General features: G+C 42.5%; 1 protein-coding gene and 1 pseudogene across 1 annotated transcript; both read left to right on the top strand.

Moving 5' to 3' along the window:
- The first annotated feature begins 900 nt into the window (after window positions 1-900).
- On the top strand, window positions 901-9,899 carry LOC146487236 (uncharacterized). The gene is made up of 3 exons (XM_085086690.1): window positions 901-991; window positions 3,736-4,845; window positions 6,450-9,899. The coding sequence occupies exons 2-3, from the start codon at window positions 3,792-3,794 to the stop codon at window positions 9,797-9,799; spliced, it is 4,404 nt and encodes a 1,467-aa protein (XP_084942816.1). The 5' UTR covers window positions 901-991; window positions 3,736-3,791; the 3' UTR covers window positions 9,800-9,899.
- A 179-nt stretch (window positions 9,900-10,078) lies between these two features.
- LOC146487235 (uncharacterized) lies at window positions 10,079-14,768 on the top strand (annotated as a pseudogene).
- The last annotated feature ends 1,200 nt before the right edge of the window (window positions 14,769-15,968 follow it).

Raw genomic sequence — 15,968 nt, 5'->3', positions numbered from 1 at the left:
TAATGTATGTAGTGCGTGAACATACAATCATGGTAACCAAGGTGAAGTCAAAACAATAACCGGACTTGCTAAGCCACGGTTAGTTGTAGACTTCATGAGCTGCGGCTACCCCATGTTCTAATGATGCTGTTAAGACCGAGCTTAGCTAAGCTCAGTAGCCGTGATTTCTGGAGTCCTCGTTTAAAGCTCGATTCAGTCTACAACCAGATCTGCATAAATAATGGCCGTAAAGGCTGGTTTACGCGTACGATGCAAGCATAAGCACAAGAAACCAACGTGTAAACAACCGGGGACGACACAAGCATAAGCGCAAGCATAAACACAAGCACAAGCTCACAAAAAAACAAGCACTTTTACTTGTGCTTGAGCTTATGTTTGCGTCATTGGGTCCCCCGGGTAAAACGGGATAACGCAAGCGTAAGCAAAATAGAAGAACAAGCAACAACTTCTCCTTGTCGCTGAATACTTCCTCGGCGTCCGCCATCTTGGATTAAACATTTTGGCGCCAAAATTTTAATTCACTGCGCCTGCGTCTGTCACTTCGTGCTTATGCTTATCGCACGTGTAAACCGGCCTTAAGGCTGCTAAAATCAGTGAAGATTATGAGATTGAACACATGTACTCTGAACCCTCGTAGCCCGTTTATTGGAGGTTTCTTCGGCGCAGGCGATTCGCGAAAATTTGTTTTCATTATTATTTCGTTTTTACACACCGTCGCGTCCATCGCAAATGACACTTATAAATTCTCCGCTGACGTATATAGTTTGGAATTTTCAGTTTCAATACGCCAGGAACCCCCACTATTGTCAAGGGTCTAACTATTACGCAAATTGCCCGAAGGAGTCACGCTGCATTTTGCTGCATTATTTGTCGGCACTGTCGGAATGTAACTCATACGGAGTTTGCTAGCCATTTGCTTTGAGGTGGAGTAATAAACCGCTGTTTATGGTGTCCCCCAACAACTTTCTCAAGACAGAAGCCGTCCATTCAGGTATTGTATGTTGTATGTATAGCTTAAAGGCTTATGCCGGAGTGACGGTACAACATGCCAGTTTTAGTACAGAAATGTTAAGGAAACTCCCTGACAAAGTCCTTCTTGATGAAAGCTAAATTGATCTTTGACCCGTGCCGTTAGATGCTCGAATGTTTGAAGTTGAATATTACTCAGTATTTTTGCGGGATAAAGAAGGTTCCCAGGCCTGTCTCAAAAGGTTAGATTGGAGTTTTGCATCCTTTAATGAGGGAAAGTGGGGCTTCATTGCTCCAAGGCAGAACTTACAGCTTCCGGCCTGTCGTCTTCGAACGTCGCCTGACCTTGGAGGAACTAAAATGCTTTCGAAGCAAAGATTCAAGCAGAAGAAGGCCTTTGAGCTTCGCGCACGATTCGCCGGCAAACATTTTGCAATCCTAAGTACCCAATTGTATGAATCCTGAAAGAGTAGGTGTTTCTTTTTATGTAATTATTCTGTTGCTCAAATAAAACGGAGGTTCTTGTAAATAAGTGCTTACATGCATACATAATTTCGTCTTTATCTGCAAACTTAGACTGAGAATTGCTCCTCCGTCAAGACCTGCGTTATTACGACAAGTTTTCAAACTGTTTAACAACGGTACGTTATGATTGAAATTAATGCAAAGAACTGAAAGACGAGTTTAACTGGAAGGTTGTTTTTCAAGATTATTAAGTTAGTTTTAGATGACCCAGTAATGATGATGACTTGGATTGTCTGCAGTAAACTGTGAATGACACGGACAAATCTGATTTGAATAATCCGGCTTAGTTTACTAGGCTCTCAGTGTGTGTAGTTCCATTATATGGCCCCCCTCCCCTCCCTTGTACAACGTGTATAAGCATGCGCACTACCATCGGACATCCAGGCGAAGTTTAAGTGGTTTCACTGTCTGAAATCACTTAAAGATTGAAGTAGGGTATCTCGGTACCCACTTATCTGAAATGGTAATGGACCTTTCAATATTTTTTTGATAAAGAAAAAGATTGTCTGGACTTGATCTGAAATACAAAGGGAACTTTGACTCATGTTTGTTGGTTTGAAATTGGCTACAACTGGGACTATGAATAATTAAAATGTGTATGTGTTGAGTTATGGGCAAGAATCTCTTAACTAAAACCATCCTGGGGCCTGTTTCTCGAAAGTCCCGTTACTTACCGGGCCCGGTAAGTATATTTTTAAATGCTTTTTTCGCCGATTACACAGTGATTACAGACATGGTACTTGGTCAATGTGTTTATAGAATTATAAGATTTTGAAATTTAGTATTCGAAGCTAACAAAAATTGACTTTTAACATTTTTCATCAGACACTTATCGGGCCCGGTAAGTTACCGGGACTTTCGAGAAACGGGCGCCTGACCACTCTTAACGTTAACTCATATCACTAGAGGCCAAAATAAGATGAAAAATGCTCCTGTAAGGACATTTTTGCACCTCCGATAATCTGCATTCATGACACTAAACAAGAGCCACAGAGCTAATTTTAGCTGACCGACTTTCCGTTATTTTAATTATTTAATGACTGTGTTGCATTATGAATTGTTTCGGGGCTTTGAGTCGTGACTGTTGATCTGACGCAGAACAAAAGAGCCCTTTTTTTTGCAAGCAGAGGGAATCTGAAGAAACTTAGTGTATTCTAAAATAGTGGGACAATGATTTCGTCGGCAAACGAAGACAATCAAAAGATTACAGTTTTAATTTTAATCTATACTTCGAGTCTCAAGCACAATTCCGGGCGGTTATGCATCACTTCCACTTCAAATCGGCTGCCTTTTCTCTCAGACCTCTCTTTGTTTTTCGCACGCCATGCGTACCACACTGAGCCGACATGCTGTGAGAAAATGCTGATTGGTTTTGTATTAATCACGTTGATCTTGAAATCGCAAAAAGTTCTTAGTCTTCACTTTCTTATGTAAATTGTTTCCTTTACTAACATTTGGTTGAAATTTGAAACGTAGACTAAAAGCGAGGAAAGTTGTGATTTTTTTTTAAAATACGCAACGAACCTTGCCATGTTTCCAACGCTATCTTCTTAAGGGCGTAAACACGTCTCGGCAACAGCGCACTAGATGAACGGCATTATGGTAACTTGATAGGTTACCATAGCAACAGTATAACATGTTAAAAACAGGTGGCTAAGAAACCCTCCTTATAATTTTTTAAAACTTTGCAAAACTTGCGGCTGATCACGTTGCCATAAACAAATGGGGGTCACAAAGCTTGTTTTTCAATTATAACCACTTAAAGCTAAAAAAGGGTTGTTTTTTAATCAGGTTATGCTTTCCATTGTGAGCTTTTAAGTCGAGAAAAAACCATGACTTGTTTGTGTTCGTTTGATATTGTTGTATCAACTGATAAAAATTGGTAGCGTTCATCTCTCAAAATATAAATGCTGGAAACTGCTGTGAGAGACCTTAAGGTAACAACAATTAATATCATTCGAAAAGATCTTGGAATTCATACCTAAACTAGACAAATTTTTAATGAACTTGACCACAGATATTCAACATTTGTTAGCGACTGAAGAGAAGGGTGAAAAGGCCAATTTTCTTGCAAGGTCAAAGTATTATTTAGGAATGCATGCTTTCAGTCCATCTACGGCGCGCTTCACCAGTGATTTAAAGGTCTGAATCGAGACTTACACGTCGGTTTGAATGAATGATTCAAAATGCTAAGGAAGTGAGTATTTACCCCCATTTATTCTCTGGTATCGTTGGTTTCAGTTAATTCAAGTTCAGTTGGATTCCTGTGTATCATTTGTAACACATGTTAATACGAGATGGCGTTACGGCCTTATCGAGACGAAGAATTAAATTACTTCAAGTTTTCATCCCTCGTTTTAAATGAATTCCCCAAAGCGTTACGTCAGACTTTCAAAACCATTTGGGACAACAACTTTGGACATCGCCCGGGATTCCAGCTCTGGGATGACTCCCTTGCTGTGAGAAATCTATTTGTGTCCACAGAGGTTGGTACAACCCGCGTTCCGACACACCTGTCTTACAATGAATGGGATTGCAGTGCCTTATTCCAGGCTACTATCTTTGCGCAGTCCTTCGCCTTACCAGATAGCTCAGGTCGCCGCAGAACACTAAGTGATTTGTACGTGAAGACTCGTAGTGTACCTCATGGAAGTTTTCATGTATCCGTGGTGAGCTCGGTTGGTAACAATGCTGAAACATTAGCACTTGCGATCGATCAACTTCGACTTCTAAGGAACTCGCTGTGCCATTCAACAAGCCCAGAGATGGACAAAATAACATTTGACCAACGTGTGCAACACGCTAAAGATGCATTCAAAGCTCTTGGAGCTACGACAGCTGTGATTGATGCCGTTGGAGGTTTGACTGAAAAAGATTTTCCTACAAATGAAGTCCATATGTTGGAACAGCGTACGATGAAGGAGTTTCAGGCGTACATCAAGTTTCTGGAATTTATGAACTCAGATATCAGCGAGTTGACAGCGATGATCACTGCCGTAAAGCGTAGGGTGGAAGGCGATACTGCTGACAAAGAAGACATCGCCATGTTGGGGCAAAAACTCGAAGAGTTAATAAAAGCGAAAAACGAAGCTGATGAGAGGGATAGTCGTGCGAACGAGACACTTGAAAATATGAGTTCAGATATCAACGAGTTAAGATCGAACTCAGCTACGATAAAACAGAAAATGGAAAGCGACGTTCCAAGCAAAGAAGACATCGCCATACTGGAGCAAAAGATCGATGATTTGAAGCAGAAATCCGCTAGCAAAAAAGACATCGCCATGTTGGAAGGAAAGATCGACGAGCTGAAGGTAGCGCAAGATGTTGGTGATGATCAATCACAAAATCCAGGTACCAATTAGCCTTGATAAGAGACTGAGACTCTGATATAAGTAATTAGAAAACTACATTACATCCCCGTTAAAACGGATCTACCCCTCTCCTTGTTCTTTGAAGTTAATACCCACCCCCTTGGTCGCACCCCATACTTTCTTAAATCTTCATCTGCTTTTAAAATCCAAGAGGGCGGCTTTAGCGCCCTCCCCCCCCTCCCCTAAACAATACGCCTGTATTACAGGCTAATGGCCGTAATTTACTCAAGTTAATTTAATGCGAAATGGATTGGTGATTATAAGACAAAATTTAAGTGGTAGTAAGGTGTTCATGCTAATTTAGCAAGTTCCCTAGTGTCCATAGAGTGGGGTTCCACTGTTTATCGATGGTAACTTAGGGTACAGGAAACTTCTTCCGCACAACTTCGTCAAGGCGTCAAAGAAAACATTTCAAAACTATGGGATATTTAATGAACGAAATAGTTGCCCTGTAAGTGCGGTATGTATTTTGCTAAATACCCTTCCCGTTTCAGTTGTACAAAACAATAACGTGAAATGATGAAATCTAAAGTTTGTAGAGAACGAGAGCACACAACAGTAAATTTTTCATTTTCTTTTCTACCTCGAATGCCATTCCTGCCAATTTAGTTTGGCTACATTATTTAAGTTGAACGAATTTTCTAACCTTGTTCCCTACCTTGCAATTATTTTGAGGGGAGAACCGTGGAAACGAGGCTGGATAGTTACCCCTTACCGTGGTTACCTAAATATTGCGGAAACCTCCTTATCACAGAGAGTGCACTTATGTGTAGCGACCAAAACACAAATAAAACCTTCCTCTGTTCTTTGCCACTTACAGACGAGCACAACATATAAGTCTAAAGAGCCTGGGAACAGATTCGGTCACTCTTACCATTGAAACAGGACATTGTGATTATGACATCATTTCACTACAGTAATCAGAATCCTTAGTTCATTTTTTCTATTTCTCGTGCTAATCAGATCTGTTGTTATTTCCTCTACATTCTGATTGCAAAATTTCAGTTGGAAAAGGAAAACTAAATACCTTCAGGTAGTTGTAGTCAAATGACACCACCATAAAAACGTTTACCCTATACTGAACCTGAAATAACGGGAATGACGTTAATAATCTTTCTCCTATTGCGGATGCTGTTCTTGTTCAGTTTAAGAACAGAATTGATGAAATATCTTTGGTTTGCTTTTTATATTACATGACTTGTGTCAGAAATTAACCCTAGCAAAGAGTAGCGGACCATTAAATGAGTAAAGAGAGTGGTGCAAGGAGGGCACAGGGAGGGAGAAAGGGAGAGAGAGAGAGAGCGAGAGAGAGAGAGAGAGAGAGAGAGAGAGAGAGAGAGAGAGAGAGAGAGAGAGAGAGAGAGAGAGAGAGAGAGAGAGAGAGAGAGAGAGAGAGAGAGAGAGAGAGAGAGAGAGAGAGAGAGAGAGAGAGAGAGAGAGAGAGAGAGAGAGAGAGAGAGAGAGAGAGAGAGAGAGAGAGAGAGAGAGAGAGAGAGAGAGAGAGAGAGAGAGAGAGAGAGAGAGAGAGAGAGAGAGACCGGGTCTTAAACAAAACTGCCATGCAACTGTTTTTTATCTGTAAAGGTACAAAAACATCATTACCAAGATCTTGCCTTCCTCCAATGGTTCCTAAATTCACTGGCCGCCAGAGCGAGTGTCAGGAGATCGTTGGTCACGTTACTTCCGAATCGACCAGAATCGTGTCGGTCTGGGGTTCACCGGGGTTCGGGAAAACCTCGGTTGCAATTGCCGTGGGACATGGTCTCGACTCTCAAGGACTGCCCGTCTATTTTTTCTCATTGCGAGGACTTCAGTCAAAAGAACATATAACATCAAAGCTTCTTAGTATTGTCAGGCAATTTGCCACAAATGATCAATCATCGGTTCAGCGTTTATCCCTGGATGACGAGCTTTGCCAACGTGTTGGCGAGATTTTAGATCCCTTCGTAGTTATTCTTGATAACGCTGATGACATATTAGAAAGTGGCTTGCCGAAAGTGAAGGAAGACGTCATTCAACTTCTGGAAGAAATTCTTCGGCGAAATGAAAAGGTGACATTCATTGTAACAACAAGGGAGTCCTTCCAATTTATGAACTTGAATTTTCAAGGCCATGAGTCGGTAAGAATAGGATCTTTGAATGAAGCTTCTTCTCAATCCCTAGTTCACGCATTGCTTTCAGCTGTTAACACCTCCGACTGCAGACGAATTACACATATTTGTGGACATGTACCTTTGGCCATAAGGTTGTTATGTTCATTAATTTCCGGAGAAAGTGCTCAACCAAGTCAGGTTCTTAAAGATTTTATGGAGGCTTCAACAGAAAGCATCTTGGAGATGTTAGACAACCCAGGTTATCCGACCAATCACCGACTGCAATTTCTTTTTGACTCGTCTTTCCAGAGACTCTCCGCAAAAGAAAAAGAGGCGCTAGTTTCCTTATGCATTCTTCCTTCAAATTTCACCATCAAGGTCGCTGCAGCTGTTTTAGGAGAGACAAGAATTGTCGATGCAAAAAAGATATTACAAAGCCTCCAGAGGAAATCCCTTCTCGATTCAAGTGCAAACCTCCCGTCATTCTCAATGCACAAGCTCATTCAATCGTTTGCAAGAGAGAAGGGGGAACAAGAAATGAAAGATACGGTTCTAAACTCAAAATCCCGCGTCAATGCGCATTACATTTCCCTCTTCGAGGAGCTGAACGACCAGTTTCTTACTGGTCACTCCATGACAGCATTTATAGCATTCTACGAAGATAAAGATATTATTCTTACAAGCCTTTTGGAGGGTATTTTGGATCCCAAGACAGCTTCGAGTGTTTTTCAAGTCTTGGTTAAGGCGGAGATCTTTTTAGTCTCATTATTTTGGAGTAGTAATGAGCACAATAACTTACATGATATTTTCAACAAAGCTTTAAAGGCTGCAGATAACCTTGGCGAACGTGTGTACTACAGTCAATTACTTGTTTCCAGTTGTTTTGCAGATGTAGTGAATGTGAATGCTACAGGAAATATGCAGCGGCTTTCTGACGCGAAAAACATGCAAATCCCGTGCAGTTCAGTTTTCATGGGAGAGGGCAAACGTTTGTGCTACTTAGGAATCTGCCAAATTGTTATCGGAAAGACAAAAGATGGAATTCACTGTTTACGTGAGGCCTTTCCTTTAATGCAAGAAACTCCTGAGCAAATCATCCTCAGAGCTGTTGTTTTCCAGATCCTTGCTTCTTTCTACAAATTTGAAACGAACGCGTCAAACTCAGATAAGTTTTTCAGAATGGCACAGAACGAATGCAAAAAGGCTGGAGACACACAGCTACTTGTCATTCCCCCACTGGAAAAACAAGGAAAAGCAGAGACCGAAAATGACGTCAACCCTCAAAGCAACACCAGTGATCTTCTCAATCAGCCACTTAAATTAGAAGTCATCCTTCTTGTCAGCGAAGCAACAAAGAATTTTATTGATACTGATACGAAGACGTATTTAGATAATGCTGTGTTCCAAATACTAAACGAAGCCGAAAGGAATGAACTAATGTCTCCCGGTCTGTTCAATTTTCATCGCATTGTTACCGAACTCATGGGGCATTGTAACCAAATTGAAGACCCAGAAAAACTGTACAAAGAAAGAATCAGTTATCATCAAACAGCACTAAAGCAATATAATCAAAGCGAGGAATGTTCGTCCGAAAGTAAAGAAACCACCGCAAATTCTCATCAGGTTCATAGTGAAGCACTTGCTAAGTGTTATTTGGATCTTGGTGAGTTTCACCACCGCAAAAAAAACTATCGGGAGGCACTAAAAGAAAAGTTACATTCGCGAGATATAACACTAGAGCTATTTGGAAAAAAACACGCAAGCGCAACAAACATTTCCTATTCACTCGGAATCACGCAACTTGAGCTTGGTGACTACATTTCTGCTCTCCAGTCACACCAGCACGCGTTAGATGTTAGAAGAAAACTGTTTGGAGAAGAACACGCACACACCGCTGATAGTTACCATTCACTCGGGATCACGCAACATGAGCTTAGTGACTACACTTCTGCTCTCCAGTCAAAGCAGCACGCGTTAGATGTCAGAAAAAAACTGTTTGGAGAAGAACATGCAAACACCGCCAATAGTTACCATTCACTCGGGATCACGCAAAATGAGCTTGGTGACCACACTTCTGCTCTCCAGTCAAAGCAGCACGCATTAGATATCAGAAGAAAACTGTTTGGAGAAGAACATGCAAGCACGGCTGATAGTTACCATTCACTCGGGATCACGCAACATGAGCTTGCTGACTACACTTCTGCTCTCCATTCACAGCAGCAAGCATTAGATGTTAGAAGAAAACTGTTTGGAGAACAACATGCACACACCGCTGATAGTTACCATTCACTCGGGATCACGCAACATGAGCTTGCTGACTACACTTCTGCTCTCCAGTCAAAGCACCACGCGTTAGATGTTAGAAGAAACCTGTTTGGAGAGGAACATGCACAAACTGCTGATAGTTACCATTCACTCGGGATCACGCAAAATGAGCTTGGTGACTTCACTTCTGCTCTCCAGTCACACCAGCACGCGTTAGATGTTAGAAGAAAACTGTTTGGAGAAGAACATGCACACACCGCAGATAGTTACCATTCACTCGGGATCACGCAACATGGGCTTGCTGATTACACTTCTGCTCTCCAGTCAAAGCACCACGCGTTAGATGTTAGAAGAAACCTGTTTGGAGAGGAACATGCACAAACTGCTGATAGTTACCATTCACTCGGGATCACGCAAAATGAGCTTGGTGACTTCACTTCTGCTCTCCAGTCACACCAGCACGCCTTAGATGTTAGAAAAAACCTGTTTGGAGAAGAACATGCACACACTGCTGACAGTTACCATTCACTCGAGATCACGCAAAATAAGCTTGGTGATTTCACCTCCGCTTTTTAGTCACAGCAGCACGCGTTAGATGTTTAAAAAAATCTGTTTGCAGAAGAACATGCAAACACCGCTAATAGTTACCATTCACTCAGGATCACGCAACATGTGCTTGGAAACTACACTTCTGCTCTCTTGTAAAAGCAGAACGCGTTAGATGTTAGAAGAAACCTGTTTGGGGAAGAACATGCACACTGTGCTGACAGTTACCATTCACTCGGGATCACGCCACATGAGCTTGATGACTACTCTTCTGCTCTCCAGTCAAAGAAGCACGCGTAAGATGTTAGAAAAAAAAACTGTTTTGGAGAAGAACATGCACACACCGCTACCACTTAAAATTCACTCTGGACCACGCAACATGAGATTGGTGACTACACTTCTGCTCCCCAGTCAAAGCAGCACGCGTTAGATGTTACAAGAGAACTGTTTTAAAAAAACATGCACACACCGCTACTAGTTAACATTCACTCGGGATCATGCAACATGAGCTTGGTGACTACAATTCTGCTCCCCAGTCAAAGCAGCACGCGTTAGATGTTAGAAGAAAACTGTTTGGAGAAGAACATGCACACACCTCTGATAGTTACCATTCACTCAAGATCACGCAACATGAGCTTGATGACAACACGTCTGCTCTACGGTCAAAGCAGCACGCGTTAGATATTAGAAAAAAACTGTTTGGAGAAGAACATGCCAATCCCGCAAATAGTTACCATTAACTCCAGATTCCGCATAAGGGGGTTGGTGACCACACTTTTGCATTCAAGTCAAAGCAGCACGTGTAAGATGTCAGAGGAAAACTTTTTGGAGAAGAACATGCCAGCACGGCTGATAGTTACCATTCACTCGGGATCACGCAACAAAAGCTTGCTGACTACACTTCTGCTCTCCATTCACAGAAGCACGCATTAGATGTTAGAAGAAAAATGTTTGGAGAAGAACATGCAAACACCGCTGATAGTTACCATTCACTCGGGATCACGCAACATGAGCTTGCTGACTACACTTCTGCACCCCAGTCAAAGCAGCACACGTTAGATTTAGAAGAAACCTGTTTGGAGAAGAACATGCACACACTGCTGATAGTTACCATTCACTCGGGATCACGCAAAATGAGCTTGGTGACCTCACTTCTGCTCTCCAGTCACACCAGCACGCGTTAGATGTTAGAAGAAACCTGTTTGGAGAAGAACATGCACACACCGCAGATTGTTACCATTCACTTGGAATCACGAAACATGAGCTTGCTGAGTCACTTCTGCTCTCCAGTCAAAACATCACGCCTTAGATGATAGAAAAAAACCTGTTTGGAGAAGAACATGCACGCACTGCTGACAGTTAACATTTACTTGGGATCACGCAAAATAAGCTTGGTGACTACACCATCGCTTTTCAGTCACAGCAGCACGCGTTAGATGTTAGAAGAAAACTGTTTGGAGAAGAACATGCAAAAACAGCTGATAGTTACCATTCACTCGGGATCACGCATCATGGGCTTAGACACTACACTACTGCTCTCCGGTCAAAGCAGCACGCGATAGATTTCAGAAGAAAACTGTTTGGAGAAGAACATGTAAACACCGCTAATAGGTACCATTTACTCGGGATCACGCCACATGAGCTTGGTGACTACTCTACTGCTCTCCAGTCAGTGAGAACGCGTTAGATGTTAGAAAAAAAAAACTGTTTGGAGAAGAACATGCACACACTGCTGATAGTTACCATTCACTCGGGATCACGCAAAAACTATCTTCGTGACTTCACTCTTGCTCTCCAGTCACACCAGCACGCGTTAGATGTTAAAAGAAAACTGTTTAGAGAAGAACATGCAAACACCGCAGATAGTTACCATTCACTCGGGATCACGCAACATGAGCATGCTGACTACACTTCTGCTCTCCGGTCTAAGCAGCACGGGCTAGATGTCAGAAGAAACTGTTTGGAAAAGAACGTGGAAACACCGCTGATCGTTACTATTCACTAGGGATCACGCAGCATGAGCTTGCTGACTACACTTCTGCTCTCCAGTGGCAGCAACGAAATACATTTTAGAAGAAAACTAATTGGAGAAGAACATGCACTCAGCTCTGATAGTTACCATTTACTCGGCATCACGCAACATGAGCTTGGTGACCACACTTCTGCTCTCAAGTCAAAGCAGCACGCGTTAGATGTTAGAAGAAACCTGTTTGGAGAAGAACATGTACAGACTGCTGATAGTTACCATTCACTCGGGATCACGCAACATGAGCTTGGTGACTATACTTCTGCTCTCCTGTTAAAGCAGCACGCGTCAGATGTCAGAAGAAAACTGTTTGGAGAAGAACATGCAAAAACCGCAGATAGTTACCATTCACTCGGGATCACGGAACATGAGCTTGACCTCTGCTCTCCAGTCACTCCAGCACGCGTTAGATGTTAGAAGAAAAGTGTTTGGAGAAGAACTTACAAAGGTAGCTGAGAGTTACTCTTCGCTCGGGAACACACAGCATGGCCTTGGTAACTACACCTCTGCTCTCCTGTCAGACCAGCACGCGTTATATGTTAGAATAAAACTGTTTGGAGAAGAACACGGAAGTTGCCATTCACTAGCAGTCACACAATTTCAGCTTGGTGACTATTCCTCTGCTCTACAGTTATCCCAGTACGCGTTAGATGTTAGGAGAAAACTGCATGAAGAGCAAAGACAGCTGGTAGTTACTATTTACTCGGAATTACACAATATCAGCTAGGTGACAACACCTCTGCTGTTTAGCCGTTCCAGCACGCGTTAGATGTTAGAAGAAAACTGTGTGTAAAAGAACATGCAAAGACCGCTAATACTTACCATTCAGTCGGAATAACACAATATCAGCTAGGTGACTACACCTCTGCTGTCCAGTCGTTCCAGCACGCGTTAGATGTCTGAAGAAAACTGTTTGGAGAAGAACATGCAAAAACCGCTGATAGTTACCATTCACTCGGGATCACGCAACATGAGCTTCGTGACTACACTTCTGCTCTCAAGTCACAGCAGCACGCACTAGATGTTAGAAGAAAACTGTTTGAAGAAGAACATGCGCACACCGCTAATAGTTACCATTCACTCGGGATCACGCAACATGAGCTTGGTGACGAACACTTCTGCACTCCAGTCACAGCAGCACGCATTAGATGTTAGAAGAAAACTGTTTGGAGAACAACATGCACACAATGCTCATAGTTACCATTCACTTAAGATTACACAAAATAAGCTTGGTGACTACACTTCTGCTCTCCAGTTACAGCAGTATGCGTTAAATATTAGAAAAAACCTGCTTGGAGAAGAACATGCACACACTGCTGAAAGTTACAATTCACTCGGGATCACACAACGTGGGCTTGGCAACTACACTTCTGCTCTCCGGTCAAAGTAGCACGCGTTAGATGTTAGAAGAAAACTGTTTGGAGAAGAACATGCAAACACCGTTAATAGTTACCATTCACTCGGGATAACGCAACATGAGCTTGGTGACGACACGTCTGCTCCCCTGTCTAAGCAGCACGCGTTAGATGTCTGAAGAAAACTGTTTGGAAAAGAACATGCAAAGACCGCTAATAGTTACCATTTACTCGGAATAACACAATATCAGCTAGGTGACTACACCTCTGCTGTCCAGTCGTTCCAGCATGCGTTAGATGTCTGAAGAAAACTGTTTAGAGAAGAACATGCAAAAACCGCTGATAGTTACCATTCACTCGGGATCACGCAACATGAGCTTCCTGACTACACTTCTGCTCTCAAGTCACAGCAGCACGCACTAGATGTTAGAAGAAAACTGTTTGAAGAAGAACATGCGCACACCGCTAATAGTTACCATTCACTCGGGATCACGCAACATGAGCTTGGTGACGAACACTTCTGCACTCCAGTCACAGCAGCACGCATTAGATGTTAGAAGAAAACTGTTTGGAGAAGAACATGCACACAATGCTCATAGTTACCATTCACTTAAGATTACACAAAATAAGCTTGGTGACTACACTTCTGCTCTCCAGTTACAGCAGTATGCGTTAAATATTAGAAAAAACCTGCTTGGAGAAGAACATGCACATACTGCTGAAAGTTACAATTCACTCGGTATCACACAACGTGGGCTTGGCAACTACACTTCTGCTCTCCGGTCAAAGTAGCACGCGTTAGATGTTAGAAGAAAACTGTTTAGAGAAGAACATACAAAGACCGCTAATAGTTACCCTTCACTCGGGATCACGCAACATGAGCTTGACCTCTGCTCTCTAGTCACTCCAGCACGCGTTAGATGTTAGAAGAAAAGTGTTTGGAGAAGAACATGCAAAGGGAGCTGACAGTTACCCTTTACTCGGGAACACACAGTATCGGCGCCGTGTCCCCAAGTAAGGCGTCTATGACACGAGCCGTCGGTGACTCCATCACAACACGCTCTCCAACATTCAGATCCACAGGAAAGCCTGCAACTTTGGTCCAAGCTGAGAAGGCCTCGGTAAGTGCAGTTGAAGACCCAAAATTCCCTAGAATGTCGTTTACGCCAATATACTTAAAAAATTCGTTACTCAAAATACAGATTGGGCTACCACAGTCCACCACTGCGGACACAGGGACCCCTTTGATTTTGCAGTCAGGTAAAAACACGTTAGATTGGATGGAGCTTATACGTATCACCGTACTTGGTCTTCTGGCGGGGAGCGGCTCACGTTTACGATCTGTACCCCGCCCTGCGCAAGTTTCCCTGCGGGCGATCTCTCTGGAAATGGTACGCAGACCCACATGACCAACACCCCCTACCCCTGCCATTAGCCCACCCGAACTGGGGGTGCCTGTAGTTTCCTTGAACGCCACTTGAAGGGATAGCATTAACCACGGCTTCGACTGCATGGTTAGTCGTTCGATTATATCCTCCAGAATTTCCTCGAGGCCATTTCGTCGATCCCACCGCTGGCATCAGTGTAACGGTGGATAAACTCTCTTTTTATAGCGTAACGGAACAACAACAACAACAACTGCACTCACAAAGATGACCGTGTTCCCCGCCTCGAAGTCCTGGGTCGAGACTTATCCGGTCTCTTAGTAACGTTACACTTGCTTTCAACTTTCTTCAGACAGTTCCCACTCTCGTTGACTGCAATCGGTGGGATTTGAAAGAATGAATCCGCTTTGAATATTACATGCAAGTTGTTTCGTGACTCATAACTATATCACTTTGAAATTGTTGATAGCACAATTAAAATGTAAGACAAACACTGAAATGTTAAGAGATGGAGTCAGTCAGCATAGTAAGGCCTCGTTTTAAGTGGATGGCAGATGAGTGGGCTGGCGGGTAACTGAATTATATTATTAGTCAAGCTATTACACAGCTCGTGTTTACACGTAAAAGCAGTCTTTCCTACCTAAGCAAGTGACGTGGCCTAGCAGCAAAGCACTTTCGAGACACTTTGAAAACCGCTCGCAAGCTCAGGATAGCTCGGTTAGATGGATAACACATGCAGGCACGCCTGCCACCTTGCTCATCGTATAAAACGGGGCTAAATGCTGTAAACATTTTTCAGGATGTTGCCTATTGTTCTGTTTCTCCTCAGTAAGATGCATTGTTGCGCAGATTTATGTTGTACACAGTCATGGCGATAACTAGTGCTTTTATAATTGTAAATATTTTTCTTTATTTTAATATGTGGCAGTATATTTATTGATGTACAAAACTGCAAGGATACGTTTTGAAACCTTATCAAACATGTTAAGCCGATCCCTGCTTGACAGACATCATATAACAATCTTCTACCATCTGTGAAGACCGTACTATGAAATTTACCGACTGTGCAAACCGTTAGTGAATGGTTAGTATTTAGTGTCGATGGATCGGCTCAAAATTTCTTTCAAATGGTTACACGTGCTATCCACGTACAGTCAAACCTCCAATTAGCACAGGCAGAAAGTTTTATCAGAATTTTATCTCCCCAGTCACTAGGGTGTTTTATTGTTGAGGTTCGACTTTCATTGTGCATTGTTCCCCCTCTCAGGTCCAATAAAGAAAGGACCTCACGCAAGAGTACGTCAATTAATTAAAAATAAACTGATATCAATCTGAGTATAACACGTATAAAAGAATGAGAGTGCAGAAAAAGAACTGCCGTACAGGTGAACTGTAAACTACATTTTCTATTGCTTTTTACAAGTACTGTAATA

This window comes from Pavona decussata, unplaced genomic scaffold (genome assembly GCF_977016875.1).
Source record: "Pavona decussata unplaced genomic scaffold, jaPavDecu1.1 SCAFFOLD_16, whole genome shotgun sequence".
In the NCBI taxonomy this organism is placed as follows: Eukaryota; Metazoa; Cnidaria; class Anthozoa; order Scleractinia; family Agariciidae; genus Pavona; species Pavona decussata.
This window is presented reverse-complemented; position numbering and strand designations above follow the sequence as displayed.